General features: G+C 35.0%; 1 protein-coding gene across 1 annotated transcript in view; it reads left to right on the top strand.

Annotated features, from left to right (window-relative positions):
- Positions 1 to 1,858: 1,858 nt before the first annotated feature.
- LOC111514751 (intermembrane lipid transfer protein VPS13A) overlaps positions 1,859 to 18,685 on the top strand; it is a 46,352-nt gene continuing 29,525 nt past the window's right edge. The window contains exons 1-15 of the mRNA XM_074177410.1: positions 1,859 to 1,997; positions 4,071 to 4,211; positions 5,774 to 6,008; positions 7,596 to 7,758; positions 11,907 to 12,103; positions 12,161 to 12,609; positions 13,703 to 13,829; positions 13,888 to 14,216; positions 14,632 to 14,822; positions 14,967 to 15,248; positions 16,217 to 16,489; positions 16,545 to 16,677; positions 16,858 to 17,094; positions 17,597 to 17,739; positions 17,796 to 18,099. Of these exons, the coding sequence (XP_074033511.1) occupies positions 4,071 to 4,211; positions 5,774 to 6,008; positions 7,596 to 7,758; positions 11,907 to 12,103; positions 12,161 to 12,609; positions 13,703 to 13,829; positions 13,888 to 14,216; positions 14,632 to 14,822; positions 14,967 to 15,248; positions 16,217 to 16,489; positions 16,545 to 16,677; positions 16,858 to 17,094; positions 17,597 to 17,739; positions 17,796 to 18,099 (3,204 nt within the window). The 5' untranslated portion in view covers positions 1,859 to 1,997. The remainder of the gene's footprint in view (positions 1,998 to 4,070; positions 4,212 to 5,773; positions 6,009 to 7,595; positions 7,759 to 11,906; positions 12,104 to 12,160; positions 12,610 to 13,702; positions 13,830 to 13,887; positions 14,217 to 14,631; positions 14,823 to 14,966; positions 15,249 to 16,216; positions 16,490 to 16,544; positions 16,678 to 16,857; positions 17,095 to 17,596; positions 17,740 to 17,795; positions 18,100 to 18,685) is intronic.

Raw genomic sequence — 18,685 nt, 5'->3', positions numbered from 1 at the left:
GAGGCCTGGAAACACTGATATTGAGTATTTGAATCAATTTCCATATCTGGGAAGTGAAAAATAAATTGCTCCATCAATCCTAACTTCATGTGAAGCGGTGGTAGAAGAATTTTATGAAGAGGCACCAAAGTTTCGTGCAGGACGATCTTTTCTCCAACAAGCTTCCTCGGAGGCAACACTTTTTGGTGCAGTGATTTGCTCTTTACTATCCCACACACACAAAAAGCAAGGGAATTTGGTAAACCTAGATTGATTTTCGAGCAACATGCTTAAGATTTTTAAATCACCGAACACTTGCCAGCCGTGTTCTTTATATTTTAATTTGAAATAGTTCCAGGTTTTTGGAGGTTTCTTTGAGGTATACGAAATAATAGAGGCATAGAAACCGCAATTGTGAAGTAGAACTGCTCAAAGCTTCTTTTGAAGCAGTTATTTATGACTTCAAGTTAGCCCAAAGAACCTTTTTATATAATACAATTTAGCGTTTCGCAGAATAACCTAACGGTCTACAATTTTTTGAGTATTTTTATAGTTTTCAGAACATCTAGAAGTCAGTCAGCTTTTCTGTTTCAGATTTGTGTTATTAATGTTAACCAAAAACTCCTCAAAGACGAGCTTTCTCGAGCTTTTTTTGAGGTTTCCTTTTGAAATCTTCGCAAATGTTGAACTGAAACTCTTCAAAGACCAGCTTTCTCGAGCTTTTTTGAGGTTTCCTTTCAAAATCATTGCAAATGTTGAGCTGAAACTCTTCAAAGACATGCTTTCTTGAGCTTTTTTGAGGTTCTCTACGTTCACTTTACCAAACTCTTCATATATTTGAATAGAACTGGCCAATACTTGATAAAAATCCATAATAAAACTAATTAATACAGTTTATTGCATGATTTTCACTATAAAGAGGATTTTACAAAAACCGCGACACGTGTTTCGCTATACAATAGCTTCCTCAAGCATAAACTCTTACTTAACGCTTGAGGAAGATATTGTATATACGTGTAACAGTTTTTGTAAAACTCTCATAATGGAAATTGTTATACAGAATTAATTACACAGAATTAACTGTATTGATTCTTCTTTGGAAACATTTGAAAAGTCTGTGAAACGATTGTAATTCATCAACTTATTTTTACGATTTTTTTTTATTTTATTTTTTACATTTTTTCTCAAACCTAGCTTAGATTACTCTTAAATACATATGTGTGAACTAGTTAATTATTTTTTAAAAAATTGACATTGCCGTAAATGAATAAATAAATAAATGAAAAATAAGTTAAAATCACAAAATAAACTGTATCAATTTTTCTTTGGAAGTATTCAAAAATACTGTGATTATAATTCATTAACTTATTTCTACGATTTTTTTAAATTTTATCTATATATTTTTCCCTTGAACCTAGCTTAGATTACTGTGGAATACATATGTGTGAACTTGTTAATTATTTTGTAAGAAATCGGCATTGCCGTAAATAATTATATAAATTAGTTCTTCTCATCCCAATAATGTATTGAAATTTTTGTCTATATTGTAATTCTGTATTTTTGTCTATATTGTTTTACTGAATGTTTTCTGAATTGGTTGAATAAACATTATTATTACCATAAAAAATACTCCTGAAGATGCAAGTTCCGAATCTGTTATAAAAAAAACTTACTTAATAATGCCCATCCTTGCAAATGAATTATCGTCAGGTGTTCCTATTTATATCCCGGATCCAAAAGCTAATCAGCGTATTTCAATTATTGAATGGGAAGTGGTCGGCCAAAGACGTAATGATTCATAATGAAATTTCAAAAACCAGATTGAATGTCCCGAGATATCGATCCTTGGAAAGGCGCCTGACGGTAGACAGGCGCGGATAGCATTCAGATCCCGACCTTTCTGGCATAACAACCATCACTTTTTCATGGAATCGATACGTGCCTCCGACAGTGGTAATGAAAATCGAGTGGAAATGTAATTGAATCCGCGTGTTTCGAGTCTAACGGATACTAACAAAGTAAGTTGAATTTGTTCTCTCTAATTCCCATGGTTCGAAAATTAAACTTCCTGCGGCAATCTAATATTTTTCTAATCACGACCAGGTAATTCGTTATGGACATGACGGTACGATTAATAATCGAGGAAAAGGTTTGCAGTCACGGTCGAAGTTATCAATATATCTAGTCTATAACATGCATGTTCATAGTTAATTACCATTGATTAGAATGAGATATAACCTCAATCGTTTATTTAATTATATTCATTTATTATATTTAATTAAATTTATTTCATTACCATCTATATTTGATTCATATGATTCATATAATTTGAGTTTTCGAAATTTCATCCCTATTCAACAGCCTACGGATTGCGACACCTGAATTTTTGTGACAAATCTCAGAACACTCGATTTTCATAACACAATTTCATCCCTGGTCAACATTCTCGGAGTGAGGCTAATAGAGGCCTGTGAAACATCTTAAAAAGTATTATACAGACCGTTTTTTTTTAGCTGATGCCTCTATTGCTATCTAGAATGATACGCAAGAAACAGATGCACTTTCAATTATGTTTCAATTTACAATGCGACGTTTCGTTCGTTAGATTTCGTCATCAACTTTTTTTTTGAATACCAACCTCTAGTTTCTCTCGTCGATTTTTTTAACCACTGATATAATGAATTTAACTTGTGTTTTCCGACGTTTTCCCCATCATCACTGCATTTGTGGAGTTTTGGCCGTGCAGACCCTCCTTATTGTTTCTTTCAATGGGGAATGTTCCTCAATTTTGGTTATTGCAGCAAATGCAAGTTTGAACAAGATAAAGTTGAGTTTAATTCATGAGTTTTTCAAATTCACTTCGAAAAGTATTCACATTGATGTTTCAAATGTTGGGTTTTGATTTTTAAAGGGATTTGTTTCTAATTCACATATTGGCGCCTATAGATATTCTACTTTAAAAAGGAAAATTATCTTTTATAAATCAACAATTAAGGCAAAAAATTAATTATAGTTCAATACCACCTCCACAAGCCACATAAACAACAGTTGTTTTGTTATTAGTTTATATAGAGGAAGATAGGTTAGGTGCACAAAATGTCATATGTCACAGAATGTCTCGGAACTCGGAACATAAGTAAACAGAACAGGACGCCTCTGAAATATGTCCTCTTTGTTTGTCTTATACAGGTAACAGATTCATTGTCCTTTATTAGCTATAACCGATGGTGCCACATGGTGAAATAGAAACGAATCCCTTTAAATGTTGAATGCATTATTTCATTCCTCTTTTTCAAGTATTTAATTAATTTAAAAAAAAGACAGACTGTTAATGCGTTAAAAATATAGATCAAAAATTAAAACGGACCTACTATGCTACCTTGTGGTGCACCATTATGTATTGCCAAACATGAACTGCTCTGAATATTGCAGTGAACTACTTTTTATCTTATTTGAAGTTGGGAAGCCACAAAAATTTTCGATCATAAATATTTCTGAGTCAGTTGAGAATAGGGATTGAGACAAAATAAACAATGCGTATATAATACCAAAATTCGAAAGTGGTAATTTATAAAGAGAACAAAAGTGTAATCAAATAATTATGATGATTGTGTCGAGGAGAAATACATACGCCACACCTCTCCCAAAGTCGGTACTCAGTAACACAACTACTTCCCGGGCTAATACTATGATGGGCATGAGATTATATCCGACAAATATTTGTACATGGTGCGTGTCCAGAGAAAAGTCTTATAAATACTTCTCATTCGTCTATCAACAGAACCTCGCTGAGATGAATCAAGTAATCATCTACAGGCTGGTTTCGAATCCCCATCAAATGTCTATCAAACATAATATAAGGTATGTCATGGCGTTAGCCAGGAAAGTAAATGTTTTACGGAATGTTTACTAACTTTACCAGATTGTCAATCTCTTCATTCTGTAACCATTTGTGTGGCTATTTATAAAAACTCATCAGATAATCATTTTATACGCTTCAATTTTTATACATCTATGTGGAATACTTTTTCATTGTTTTATGTTTGTTTTTTGTTTCGGTCAATAGAATATAATAAAACTATCCATTTTAGATGTTGGAAGGAGCTGTTGCAAGACTGTTGAATCAGTTTCTGGGTAAATATGTTGTTGACCTTGATACTGAAAATTTGAATGTGGGAATTTTCTCGGGTCAGGTCCAGTTAACTGACTTGAAACTAAAACCGGAAGCACTGGTGAGTAATGACATTATATTTTGTTATTTCTTCTGTCTTCAAATTATTTTTTTCGTTCTGAAGTCGCGTATTTCGCGTGAGTTCAAAATTACAACGCCGTGGTCTCAATCTGCCTTCTCCCAAGCGTCGACTGACTGTGGGTCCACGGGCTCGGTTCCAGTGTTGCCAACTGGATGAACTATAAAGTCGCTACACATGAACCAAAATTCCCCTACACTGCTTCATATTCCGCTACGCTCGTGTATCTAACGGAATCAGTTCGCGCATGCGCCCTATCAAAAATTATACACCACAGAACTTATAGTTTGTAGTTTGTGTACCGGTCAGATATCACGAAACTGAACTGTCACTAGTATTTGGAATTAGGATCATGCTAATTTTCAACTGCTCAACTCTGTAGATGGTACCTAATTTTCAAAATTTACAGCAGGTAATTATGAAAGCTGTCGTCTCGACTGAATATTTCTGAGCTTGAAATAATGATTTTGAAAACTAAGAATAAATATCAATTCGTTCACGTACGTATAGTCACACTTAGCTCTTGAACGATCATTAGCGACAGATCTAATCATAGATCTTTCATAGTCTTGAAAAACGTACTAGAGCAGGTCCTCAATAAGCATTCAATAAAGTTACAGATTATTTCTAATAATTCTGATAAAAGATATATTTGAAAGGAATTAACAATCTTTACGGTTTGTAAAGTTTTTGTAAAGTTACATTGGAAATAAATTTTAGGGGTTGCGTTTTCCACCCCTTACAACCATGGGGTAAACCAAATAAATTACTGGCTAAGTGTCTTTTTGGTAGTACAAAACGCCAGGTTAATTTCAATATTGTAACTTTTTCAGTACATTGTGAAAAAAATTGCTGAAATTTCTTTATATGAAAGATCCTATCTTTTTTTCGATGAGGAATCACCTCCTTAAATGTTTTACACTTATTTAGTTATACCCTGTATGGTTGAAACAAATTCTTATCTCATTCAGTCTTCTATGAATCTACCCTTTCTTCTTTGAAATCATTCATTGAGATCTGAGGTTTTTTCAAGGATGTCCATGATTTCCTTCAGGTTGAATCTACATTCAACATTTTGTTATGAGAATTTCAATACTGGGCTTGAGTTATATCAAAGTTTTCTTGATCCATCCCCTACCAATGAGTAGAAGCATCAAATAATTTCCATCCGCCTGATTGGAGACGCGAACATCACTTGCCACATTGATAGTCTGGAACATCGAAGAAAGGTTGGGGATTTGTCTCTCTTCTACAGATACTTTCACGGGAAGTGTTCAAGTGATTTGGCACATTTGATTCAACCAAGAGTGGTACATATCAGAAATACGCGACGGAATGTGGCTGCTCATCGTTTTGAGGTTCAACTCAGTGAGGGTTTTCCTGCAGTGATTGTGTTTTGTCCGTAAAAAAAGGTCTCTATATCAAAATTCATAGTTATAGATAAAGCAGTTTTATGACTTCCTGAACATCCAGAGAACCATGTAACAGGTTTCCACCAAATTAGTTTCAGTTCAAACTTTCATTGATGAGGAATATATTTTCAGTTCGAATTAAATTTACCGATCGAAGTACTGGCAGGAACCATAGGAAAAATAAAGGTACAAATACCATGGACTTCCCTATGGAATCAACCAATTGTGGTGAATATCGAAGACCTACATATAGTCGTCGGACCTATCGTAACAAACAACTCTTTCGACGCAGAGAAAAACAAACGACTGATGAGGGCATCGAAGAGAAGGATGCTGGCAGAACTAGATGGCGATGCTGAAATTTTAGGTAATATTTTTTGCAGTGACTATTTGAATAGTAAAACTCTATATTGCCCCTGGAGTCGTGTATTTTTTCTATTTCGAAGAAAGATTTCGCGTGTTTGAAAATATTGCCCATAAATCACTAACTTTTTGAATTTTGGAATCTTTTTTTTTGTACATTAAGTTTTGATGAGTTATTTTACAATTATGAATGAGCCATTCTCCTGAGAATAGTTCAGAGAACGTGTCACGAGAGGCAGCACTAATAGTAGGGACAAACATAAACTATTCACATGTAAAACATTATTGTTCACGTAATTTTAATTTATTATTTAAAAATATCAATCTGATATAAAAAATCATTTTGTGATAGTATAATGCCAACAAAGCATTGCTGTTTTGCGAATTGTACGTCGGATAATCGATATCAGGAAGAAAACGTGTTTTTTATACCATTTTTAAAACCTCATATTAATGAGGTTAGATGTAAGAAATGGATACATGCTTCGAGGAGAGTAGATTTAACAGTGCAAAAAATAAATAAATATTCATATGTATGGTCTAAACATAAAATGAATAGTAAATTTTTCATAGTTAATTACCATTGATTAGAATGAGATATAGCCTCAATCGTTTATTTAATTATATTCATTTATTATATTTAATTAAATTTATTTCATTACCATCTATATTTGATTCATATTTCACTCGGAAATAAATCTGAAATTCATAATTATTTTAAATTTCTTTTGTTACAGTTTGAATCTACCGCTACTCTTTTAACCGCTACTCTTTTAATAGAGTTTGAATCTACCGCTACTCTTTTAATAGAGTCTATAATATACCAACCTGTCAATTAATTCACTTTTTTGTTTCCAGTTATTTTCAAATTACGGCATGCAAGCCAACGTTTTAATGTTACAACATTGTTATCCTTCACAGCTGCAAATTTCAGTTTTGCTCCAGGAACATCTTCTTCTGTTAAAAACATTATTTTCTAATTGTACTTTATCATACGTTTACATGAGGATTAGACAGTTTTTGTCCCTACCGAACTACTTGCGCTGCTAGTGAGTGATTTTTCGTACTTCAGGAAAAAGTTTCATTCTGTACATCTTCAGTCTCAATTGACGAGAAAGCGTAAATGAACTATAATTGGTAGAAGTTGAGGGATACTTGAAAGAGAGGATATTGGCAGATCAATATCTTCAGATGATGTGGTGCTGCAGGTTTTTCCGGATTTTCCTGCAGCTGAAAAAGCATATGCGCCACTGGAATCAATGAAGTCGCCCTGGAGCCCAATTAATATTTGTTGTTGTTTTAGAATTTCATGATTTGTATTTTTTCGAAAGTAAATTTATATGTATATTTCCACAGATTAATTTATTACTTGTGGATTACAGGCATTTATACGTATATTTTTTCAATAATTCTTCAATGCCATTTGGTCTAAGAAATGCTCCTCCGTCTTTTCAAAGATCCATTCACATTTCAACTCTGTGAGAATTATCAACTCTCTGCTTAAGAACCTTCTACTGAAATTTAATTCTATTGAAATTTGAGTGAAATAAAATGGAACACATTTGATAATGGTAATTTAAAAATATTGTAGGAGGGCCTTCGTCATTTTCGGAACACTTGATATCGAATTTACTCAACTGCCTACAGTTGAATATTACGAATATACATGTGAGGTATGAAGACGAACACAACTGGAAAACACCTGTAGCGGGAGGATTGTGTATCGGAAGTATTATAGCCGAAACAACCAACAGGTAAAATTCTAGTCACTTTGTGTTTCATTTATTGAATCGATTATATTTATCAACCATCATATTATTTTGTTCCATTCCCATCAATAGGTCGCTTTAAATCTTGATAGGTTGCTGTGGTTGATAATTTGACGTGCGAATTTATTTTGTTACCACATTCTTGATTGAGAGTATTAATGAACGAAGTAATTTTGAGAAATTTTAATCAATACAAACTCAGGTATTTACCAGGGTGGTCCTAGAAGTACTCGGCCTGACCTAGAAATGGTGGTAGTTATTTGAAAAATATCACGTTATTAGAAAGTACATAATCTATAAAGCAAATGTTTAAAGTTTGAAGACGCTGCGTTATTTATTATTTGTTTGAAGGTGATTGACAATGTTTCGTGATGAATTTCACTAGTTCGGACTTCCATTGTCTACTATATAAAATGATTTGAAATCCCTGAAACAAGTAAAAAAGAGAATAATTAAAAAAGAATAGTTGAAAATAACAATTATATTAAGCAACAATAAACCTGAAATGAAATGATAGTGAAATAACCTACAAGAAAAAATATAATAATTGAATAAATAAAAATTAAAGGAATGAAAAAAGAAAATAATAAAAAATAAAAAAATGTGGAGATTCCAAGTCACGTTAGTTCACGACGTTTCGATTGTTGGTATCTACAATCGTCTTCGGGTGATGACTGGACTGATTCCTCCGAGAGATGACTATTTTATAGGTCGTTGAAATACTTTCACTTTCTCTACTTTCCATTTTCCGCTTCACTGATTCTGTGAGAGATGACCGTTTTGGCGGGAGTTGGTCATTTTTCGTTTCAGTGAATATGGTTGACAATATCATTGAAAATACCTCCCACCGATCTGAGAGGTGAGAAACTTTTGAAAATGAACGTGAAAACCTCGGTATTCCTGAGACCCATGAACGAGAACGGAATTTTAACACTTTTGAGAACCTTAAAAAATAATAGTGGTATGGATGCATACAATATCAGTTCGAAAATAATAAAACTCGTTCCTGAAATGTTAGCAAAACCTCTTACACATCTGATAAATATCTACCTGGTAAAGGGAGAGTTTCCATCACACTTAAAACTGGGGAGAGCAACCCCTATTCTGAAGAAAGGTGATGCTAATAATTGTGACAACTACAGATTTATAACAATAACCCCTTTAATCTCAAAAATAATAGGAGCTATTATTGAGGACAGATTACCAACTTTTTAGAAAAGGAAAAACTCCTAGATGATCATCAGTACGGTTTTCGTTCTCTCAGATCAACCTCTCAAGCTGTAACCGATATAGTGCACACGATAGTCAAAAATCAAGATGTAGGGATACATACTCGTGCAGTCTTATGTGACCTGTCAAAGACATTTGATAGTGTTTCGTTGAAAAAACTCGACAAATATGGAATACTCAGAACAGCATTAGATCTCATCGAGTCATACCTGAAAGACACACAGGAGTATGTATTACTAAATAACAAGACGTCAAAAACTCTAGAAGTCAAACATGGAGTACCTCAGGGCTCAGTGCTAGGTCCCCGATTGTTCATCATTCACATAAACGACTTACCAACATTTATTGATACTGCTGATGTTTTCATGTATGCGGATGTCTCTACCCTTTTGTTACAAGATAAAAACTTGAGCGTGATAGAACGTAAGTAATAGGAAACATTATTGAAATTGGAAATCTTTTCAAATTCAAAAGTTATGTCCCCAAATAAAAGTAAATCAAAGAACATCACTTTCTGAAAAAATCGGCAAGCGCTCGACGATGAAACAACAGTCAAGCTACTGGGTTTTCATATTAATGCTCAACTGAATTGGAAAGTACATAAAAATGAAACTCAAAAAAAGCTATCCACGGCTCTATTCGTTTTGAGAATTCTCAGGGAAGTACTATCTAGCGAAGTATTGAAGACTGTTTACTATGGCATGGTGCATTGCCATCTTGTATATGGGGTTCTATTGTGGGGGAAAAGCCCGGCTTGTTATCAACTATTGGTGAGCCAAAAGGAAATAATAAGAACTATTGCCAATTTGGGTAACAGAACACACGCCAAGCCAATTTTAATTGAAATGAAAATCTTGACATTACCTTGTATATATATGCATATATGCAATTCTATGCATACATACAAATAAAGATGAATATATTTCGGGAACAGATCTTCATGGACATGATACACGAAATAAAAATCAATATAGGATGTCAAAAGTAAATAACGAAAAAACAAAAATTACAAACTGAATATTTGCCAATGAACTTGTACAACCAAATACCAGTGGAATGGAAGTATCACACAACTAAAAAATTAAAATACCAACTAAAACAATCATTGCTACTGATTCCGCTATATGAAATAAATGAAATTTTTCTTCATTCATGGGTCTGAATACTTATATTTTTGCCTGTTAGGAGTGTGAACGACAGATTTTGTGATAAATGTTTCTGTGTTTTCCATCTGTATGCCTCTAAAGGTAAAACTGTTCATATAAGTAGGCAGGTAGGTAGGTAGGTCCGAAGTGAGTGGGTCTATTCGACCCTCCACCGCAACCCACAAGGATTCATTGTGGCTCACACCTATTCACACTCGACCAAATAAACCCAGCTCCTCAACGAAGCTGATCACTTTGTATGGTGAGTGGTCTTTCAGGTCAAAAGGTGAAAGTACGGATCTGCCGAACTCTAAGAACCTGAATCAGCCCCCAGCGGGGCAGGCATAAAGTATATGCTCTGCTGTTTCATTGTTTTCCAGGCAGAGGCGACACACATTGTCTTCCGACAGTCCAAGTCTCTGCATATGATGATTCAAAATGACAGTGACCTGTATAGTGATCATTGGTCTGATAATGATCACATAAATCCAATGGATTTGTTTGGGACTTAAACACCAAGTTTTACCACAAATCCTTCGACATGTCCATAGAGACAGTCTGGCTTTGTGTAAAACTTTTTCCAAGTGAGCGTTCCAGGTAAGTCTTTCATCAAGGACAATGCCAAGATATTTCACCTCCGTTCCAAATGGAATGACCACACCATTGAGGGAAAGTGGCGTTAGATCGTCCAATTTTCTCCTCTTGGTGAAGGGGATTAACACAGTTTTGCTGGGGTTGACAGACATCTGCTCCCTCAAGCACCAACTGTGAACAACCTCCAACGTGCTTTGGAGGATATTACAAGTTACCCTTCCCGACGTGGACCTTGCCAGGATGACAAGGTCATCTGCATAATCTTGCAGATCGACTTTTCTTCTGTCGAGGGCATCAAGCAGACTATCCACCAGGAGCGACCTCAGAAGGGGAGATAGTACCCCACCTTGGGGGAATCCCCTGGTGACCCTAAACCTGATAGCCTCACCTTGTCGTAGTTGCAGTTCTGTTCACTAGCATGGCAAAGATCCAGCCGGTTATGATCGATTCTATACCCTTCCTAGCCAGAGACAATCCTATTCTTAAATTTTTTTTTGAGTTTGAGAATACTCTCTACAATATTGTGACGTACCTAAACAAAAAACTGTCGTGTGACTATTGAAACATACTGTTTTCTGTAAAAAAATTTAAAGGTGAATGAAAAACTCACCTTATCTTATCTTATCTTAAAAAAAAGGTTCAACTATCAACGTGGAGTAATATAAGAACTTATTACAACGTTTGAGTGAAGAAATCAAGCTAAAACGACCGCATTTGGCTTATAAAAAGTGTTGTTTCATCAAGACGATGCACCAGCTCCCAAATTCATTATGGCAATGAACAGAAATAACGAATTAAAGTTTGAATTGGTACCTCATGCACCCTATTTGTCAGATTTAGTCCCCTCGGATAATTTTCTGTTCCCAAAATGGCTCAGCGGACAAAGATTTCCCAACGATGAAGAAGTAATGTCGGATTTTTTGAGCAGCAAGACAGTTCTTATTATAAAAACGGCATCGAACTCATTGAACATCGCTGGAAAAAGTGTATAGAGCTGCAAGGAGATTATGTTGAGAAATAAATACATTTTTTCCAAAATTGTTGTGTCTTCTTTGTCGGGCCGGGTATTTCTGGTACCACCTATCTCCAGCCACACTGCATTTGCTATATAAAGTTTCATTTTTCTTTACACGTCCACTCATTCAATTCATCTTCGTCCTCCAGCAAATGGAGGCCCGCTAGATATGACAAACATGCAGATACTTGCTTCTACATGGTGAAATTGGAAGCTTTTTCACTTTATTGGAATCCAAACGTCACCTTGAAAAAGTGGGACTTACCTTCACAGTATTATCAATGGAGAAACACAATGTCTGCTAGTCTACAAAATTATTCAATCAATAATGAAGACTTCGAATTTGGTAACGTTGTAAAATTTGTTCCTATTTCTCATGAATCTCACCGTCACATTTTTATAGTGCTGAATCCAATGACATCCAAAATGAAGACGGTCATTAGCAAAACTTCATCGGGTCAGGTATGCAAGTTGCAAGTTGACATCATCGTGCAAGACTGCAACGTTCAACTTTCCAAAGATCAATATGACTCCGTTCTGGCTATCTCGGACGCCATGGAGAGGATGATGATCAGCTGGCAGTTCTTTTCCATCAGACCCAGAGAGAAAATAGCTGAGAACGCTAGAATCTGGTGGAGATACGCAAGTTATGCCTTGCTAGAACAACGAGTGAAACCTTACACTTGGAGCAGAATGAGGAGGGTCAGACAGCATTACAAGGAGTACGTTGAGACGTATAAGCAGATCATTTTGAATCCGAACGATACGGAACTGAAACTGGATCTGCAAAAACACGAAGATAATTTATCTATCGTCAATGTGGTCTTGGCTAGACAGCAAGCTAGGTTGCTAGTGAGTTGGTTACAAATTCTAGGCAGCATACGTTCATACATTTAGAATTTTCATTGAAACTCTTCTAATCCTCACGCAAGATCTTCTTGAGTATTTAGTATTCCGAGAGTTTTTCGCAAACGTCATTTTTGTTTTAACTTTCGCCTTGAGTTGTATAACATACATATATATATTTCATCATAATTGATAACTATTTCAACAAAAAATAGTTATAAATGTTCCAAACGTTTGATTCAAAAAGAAACATAACAGTAAGATGATCAACCCCAAAGATAGAAAATGTCTTTTTCACAAGGAACAAACGGTTTTGGGAATGTTTGTTAAATATCCTGGGAATTAAGTAGTTATGTTGGTTACTGTCAGTTAGGAGGTCAAGCTTGTTTTATCATTGCTTACACATATTCAAACTCGACCAAATAAATCCAGTTTCTCAACGAAGCCGATTGCTTCATCTGGTGAGTGATCTTTCAGGACAACTGGCAACAGTGGGACACTGCCAAACAACTGAAATTCTTAGCAGGTTTGCAATAAGACAAGCACAGAGTTATGGACCAATATATAAAGACACAATGCTCAATGTGTCTATATATATTGGTCAACGCATCGCCTTCTTGAGAAGGCGATGCTTTCTGGTTGCACACTTCTAGGTCTGTCGACAGGATCAATAATGGAAGAACTGAGAAGCTCTGGCTCGTGATCAGATTTCACAGAGAGGACAGTTGGGGTCATTTTGATCGACGTCCATCGTCTCTGCAGACTAACGGTCGGATTCTTTGGTTTATTCGTCGTCCGAGTTTCACGAGTTACTGGGAAAAGAAGGGTCCATCACGGTAGAGCCCCGGCTCTACAGAGGCATACATCTTTTTGGCACAGACTTCAACAAGAGGAAGGCTTCAGGATGAGGTGTTATTTAGGAGGACTCGGAATATTCTAATACCCTCCACTGCTGAGCACAATATTTTTGTCAGGTTACGTCACTGTTATATTTGTTGAATCCTTTTATATAGCGTGTGCTGCCTAGGTTCGCTTCAGTCTACATCTATTAATGAGATGATGACAATGAAGATCCGTAAAAAACTTAAAAAGTTTTCAGGTTCAGGAAAGAAGTATTGGCGAAAAAAGCTTTTGGTCTATGTTGCCATCTCCTGAAAGACTACTCTTATGCGAGAAAATTGGATACTTCGAAGATAAAGAACAAGAGAATCAAAAGGAGACTATGGGTGAATCATGTCTAAATTTCCGCAAGAGATTGTAGAAAAAAATAATTCTATTTTCCAGAACACAACTACAGTTTTCGTCTCGGCAACCTGAATTTGGTTTTAACCGATAACTACAAAGAGATCATGGTACTGACCCTCACACAAACTATGTTCTCATTGGTTCCGAATTACTCGCAAGAAACTTTCAAATTCAATTTGAAAGTAGAGGGTATCATAGTCGAAGGCTGCAGCACTGAAGATCATCTGATACCGATAATTTCTTCCGAACACTTGAGTGACAGTCCGGCATATTTTCTGAAAGTGGAACTCGAAAAATATCCTAAAAAGGCCTATTCTAAATACAAATTGAGTATCATTATGGATTCCGTAGAGTGTATTTATAACAAGGTGAGTGAGTCAAGATACAGAATAATTCGTATCGTGATAAGTAGAATTTGGAACCTCCGGCGTAAAACAGAACAAAAATACTGTCTCTCGACGCGCGTTTCGCTAATCAAGTGAGCATTATCAGGAGATGATACTGTCTTTCGAAGCGTGTTTCGCTAAACATCTCCTGATGATGCTAACTTGATTTACGAAATGCGTGTCGAGCGAAGGTATTTTTGTTCTGGTGTGAGAAAAAAGTTTTCGATAGATTCAATTCGCATCCCTTCAAATTTGTCAAAATTCATTTGTTTAAAGATATCTTTTTTCCAATTTTGCTGTAATGTATGTATCTTGACCTGTTAACAATTAAAAATCCAGATATTCTTTCATGTTTTTGAAATGTTTTTATTTGGTTCAATGCTAATTTCTGTTGCAGCCATCTATTGAGGAACTAGAATCTTATTTGAGTAGAGAAAACTGCCCTACGAAGAACGTCTTGAACGTCATCAGTGAAAAACCTCCAAAAATATTAGACCAAATGAAAAAAAAGTTATCAGAAGGTTGGGAATTCAATTTCAATATCAAAGTTCCTTATTTTGTCATTCCAGAAGTTAGTTCCTACTTACAGTAAGTGACAGAAACTTTCAATGCTCCCGAATATTTTTTTATTTCTTGCAGCTATGTTGAATTCCTTTTCTGTATTGTTCATTCCTTCTTGCAGTGTTTGTGTATATCATTCCTATTCTACACTGCATGCATACTGTTTTTTAGGGCAGAATATTTACTTGTCGTTGATCTCGGACGATACACAGTCAGTACAGAATTATGCCACCACAAATATATAGCTGAAAATGCCACTCAGATGGAACTAGAAGAACAACTATATACCAAACTAATAATGAGTTGTACAGACGTCCAAATACTTTTCTGTGATACTAGTGATAACTGGAAAGATGCCAGGAAAGAGAAAGACACTGAAATGCACGTCATTCCCAAAACTTCTTTCACCTCAACCTACGCCCTTTCTGTGGCCAATCTAAAGACAATACCAAGGTAAAATACCAAGTATAATAAAATAAATTTGTCCTTTTACTATGTGTGTCTCTGACTGATATTGAGTGTTAGGATTCCTGTAATCTTCAAATTAGATCCACTGGTTTTTGTTTGTTGTGGTCATGTTGACTTGTTGAAGCAAGTTAATACTTTATAAAGGACTTGTTGAAGCAAATTAATACTTTATAAAGGCTATTCCTGTCTCCTCTTGACATTGAGAATGTTAAAGTTCTTGTAATCTTCATATTGGACCCACTAATTCGTTCGTTATACCAACCTTGACTTGTTGAAACAAGTTAACATATTTTGATCTACCCAAATCCATTTCTTCTTTGATCAGTTTATTATAATCCATGAAACAAAAATTTCCTTCAGTTTTAAAACGCTAGGAATCAATGACAATTGATAATTATTTATGATGCACTGTTTGGAACCTTTGGTGTAGTAATTAATATTACTTCAAGAGGAAGATGATCACTTAGTGATCGAAACACGTGTCGAGGTGTTGAAAATTACGGTTTGGTATTGGGAGAAAACTCCAGTAATATTAATTGGTTATTACTCTGCTAGACCCATACTAATTTCCTAGAAACATGACAAAACTTCTTCTCTGAAGAACCATTGTTAATGGTTCAAACTAGTGATTTCATTACAAGTTTATTCAACTAGTAATGAGTATAAACAAAATAAAATTCCGACATTTAGTCATGGATCGTTGCTGTAGGTTTCTTACTCTGGGAGTTGGCAGAATCTAAAGTTAATGTTTGCTGTCCCGATGGTTATTGTTGGTTATTTGATGTTGTTGTTTGCATCATTAGACACAGCGCTTAATATTGAAACAATGGAATTTATATAATACTGTACTCCTAGAAACTTCAAGAAAAACATTTTTTCCTAACAAATACAGTCGTTTAATGAAAACTGTCTCAATTTTATTTCCGTTTTGAAAACTTGTTGATTTTTTCAAGGTACAAGTTCAACATTGCTTTCCAAATGCTGAAGCTCAATATATCCGAAAGAAAAATTGGACTACTACTGAAATTTTTCAATATAGATCAAATCAAGATCAATATTATTCAAGAAGACCCGCAGCCAAAACTGTATAAAAACGATATTATTCTTAGAAGATTTAGTTCCGCTTATCTCAAAAAAATACAGGGAAAAATCAGAATCATCAATAGTTATTCCAAGTACAAAAGATATAAAGTTGAGAATAACAGATCGCAGAGAGTACAAAAAACGTAAGATATGTTTGGAAACTTGATGGACAAAAAAACTGTTTCTTCTCATTTGCAGCAAAAGCGTGTCTAAGGTTCACAATAAAGACATGAATGAAGCTTGGGCAAGATGTGTGGATTTACCAGGGTTGGAGGACAACATATCTCCAAATAATAACATTGATGTCCTGTTTGGATTTGTTATAAATGAAGTGAGAATTGCTTAAATAGTATTTACTTTTGAATCGGCCAAATAGGCTTCAACAGTGTAATGATTTTTTTCCGAAAAAAGCTTAGTCATTCTCAACAGAAAAAATCGCTGTCCGATTCAAGATTCGAATCAGGAATATATCGATCATGAAACGAATGCATATTCCTTGTTTATTTTTCAGTTCTCGCTGGTTTTCTCCCGATCGAGTGACAGTACAGATCGGCAATATTTGATGCTTCGCCTTGGAATATTCACAATGGACATTGCTCTAATGACTTTTGGACCCGCCTACCAGCTATCTCTCAACTCTATTTTGCTGACTGATAAGTTGCACACGACCCCAAGTGGACAGTACTTGGATCTCATCTTCAGTCCCGTTTCCAATACTCAAGACCTTGTTACCGTACTCTATCGAAAAGTAAGTACATTTCAACGCTTAAAGTGAATGCAGATACTCTGAACTGAAGTGAAAATAGAAATGTATGTTACAATCCACCAGATTTCAATGGTTGAGAAATTTATCGGTGTGTTAGAAGTTGTTGTTAAATTTTGGGAAAGATCAGCTAATTATCTTACTAATAAAACACCTTTTTCCACAGATAAAAATACAAAAAGTGTTTCAATAGATTTATTTTACGCCAGAGGTTCCAATTCACCTATCCTATTTTCTCCAAACCGGATATAATAATGTCAGGACCAGCAATTCCGCTTTCTGTTTCGATAAATTAGTTTGGGGGTTAAAATAGACACCAATCTGAGTGGAGATACCTACAAATAAATCTATTTTCTCTTCAGTAAACCGAAACCAATTCATCTGAAGAAATCAAAGATAAAAACTGGTTTCATTTATGCTGAAACCATTTATTATCTACCTAGTAGCGCTATTGTTACAAAATCTGATCCGTTTCAATTTTTTCTAGGTTAGTGCCAGTTGCCCAGAATTTTGGACCCACTTTCACGGGGTGGAAACATCGTTGGTAGCAAATTTTGGAACATTTCACCTGCTCTTACATCAAGAAGCCATCCATACGATCCTGAAATACTCAAAATACTTAACCAATAAGTAAATATTGAATACTATCTCATTCCTAGCAACTGAAACTATTCATTCAATTTCAGAATCCATAACCAAATATCGCCTTTCCTAAAAACCACTTTGCAGACCTGTCTGAAAAAAATTAGGGACGTCCTCCATGCCAAAACAGACTGTCCAGTACCTCCCGGATCTATAAAATTCTCGCATTCTGCGAGGCTTTCCGATCTGAATATAACCGTGTGTGATTCAGATTTCGATATAGTAAATATACAACTATCCGGTCTCGAACTAGATTTTCTGTTCAGAGCTAACGAAAGATTCGTCTTCAGGTCGTTCCTCAGCAACATCACCGTCGAACATTTGTCGGATGTGACTTTATATCCAAAGGTAAATTTCAAATGATTTACGATTCATAATTATAGAATATAGTCGAAATATAGATACTTTCTATTGTCAATACTCCGGATAAATTTATTTATCGTGGTAGTTAGTTGGAGTTTTTTTTAGTCCGAATGGCATTCTTGTATATTCATTATGTTCGTTTTCTAATAGCTGATCAATATTATCAATATTTTCCAAAAACATCAAAGAAACATTTTTAGTTCAATGATGATCATCAAATTATTTTTATTTGAATGATCATATTCTCTTTTTTCAAAGGTGGTTAATAATATTTACTTGAACATTTTTATTAACTTCCTCATAATCCTAGTTTTGTACCGAATGAATGAAATGAATGAAATAAAAATTATAGCCATATGATCTCAAACCAAACAGCACCATGCCAATTAGTGAACTGGCTGAAGTTTTTCATTGGTTCAGGTCATGAAAACTTTCTATTCCTACTCAAAACATTATACTATGGTTATTTACATAAAACTCTTCTCTCAAAAAGGTTGTTGCGACTTGCTGAATATAAATTTCGGCTTCTAAGCAATCTTTGTGACACAGCCACCTAGAAAATGCTATACAA

Source organism: Leptinotarsa decemlineata, unplaced genomic scaffold (assembly GCF_025532065.1).
Source record: "Leptinotarsa decemlineata unplaced genomic scaffold, Ldec_3_MD MMD2_tig00002974_RagTag_RagTag, whole genome shotgun sequence".
In the NCBI taxonomy this organism is placed as follows: domain Eukaryota; kingdom Metazoa; phylum Arthropoda; class Insecta; order Coleoptera; family Chrysomelidae; genus Leptinotarsa; species Leptinotarsa decemlineata.
This window is presented reverse-complemented; position numbering and strand designations above follow the sequence as displayed.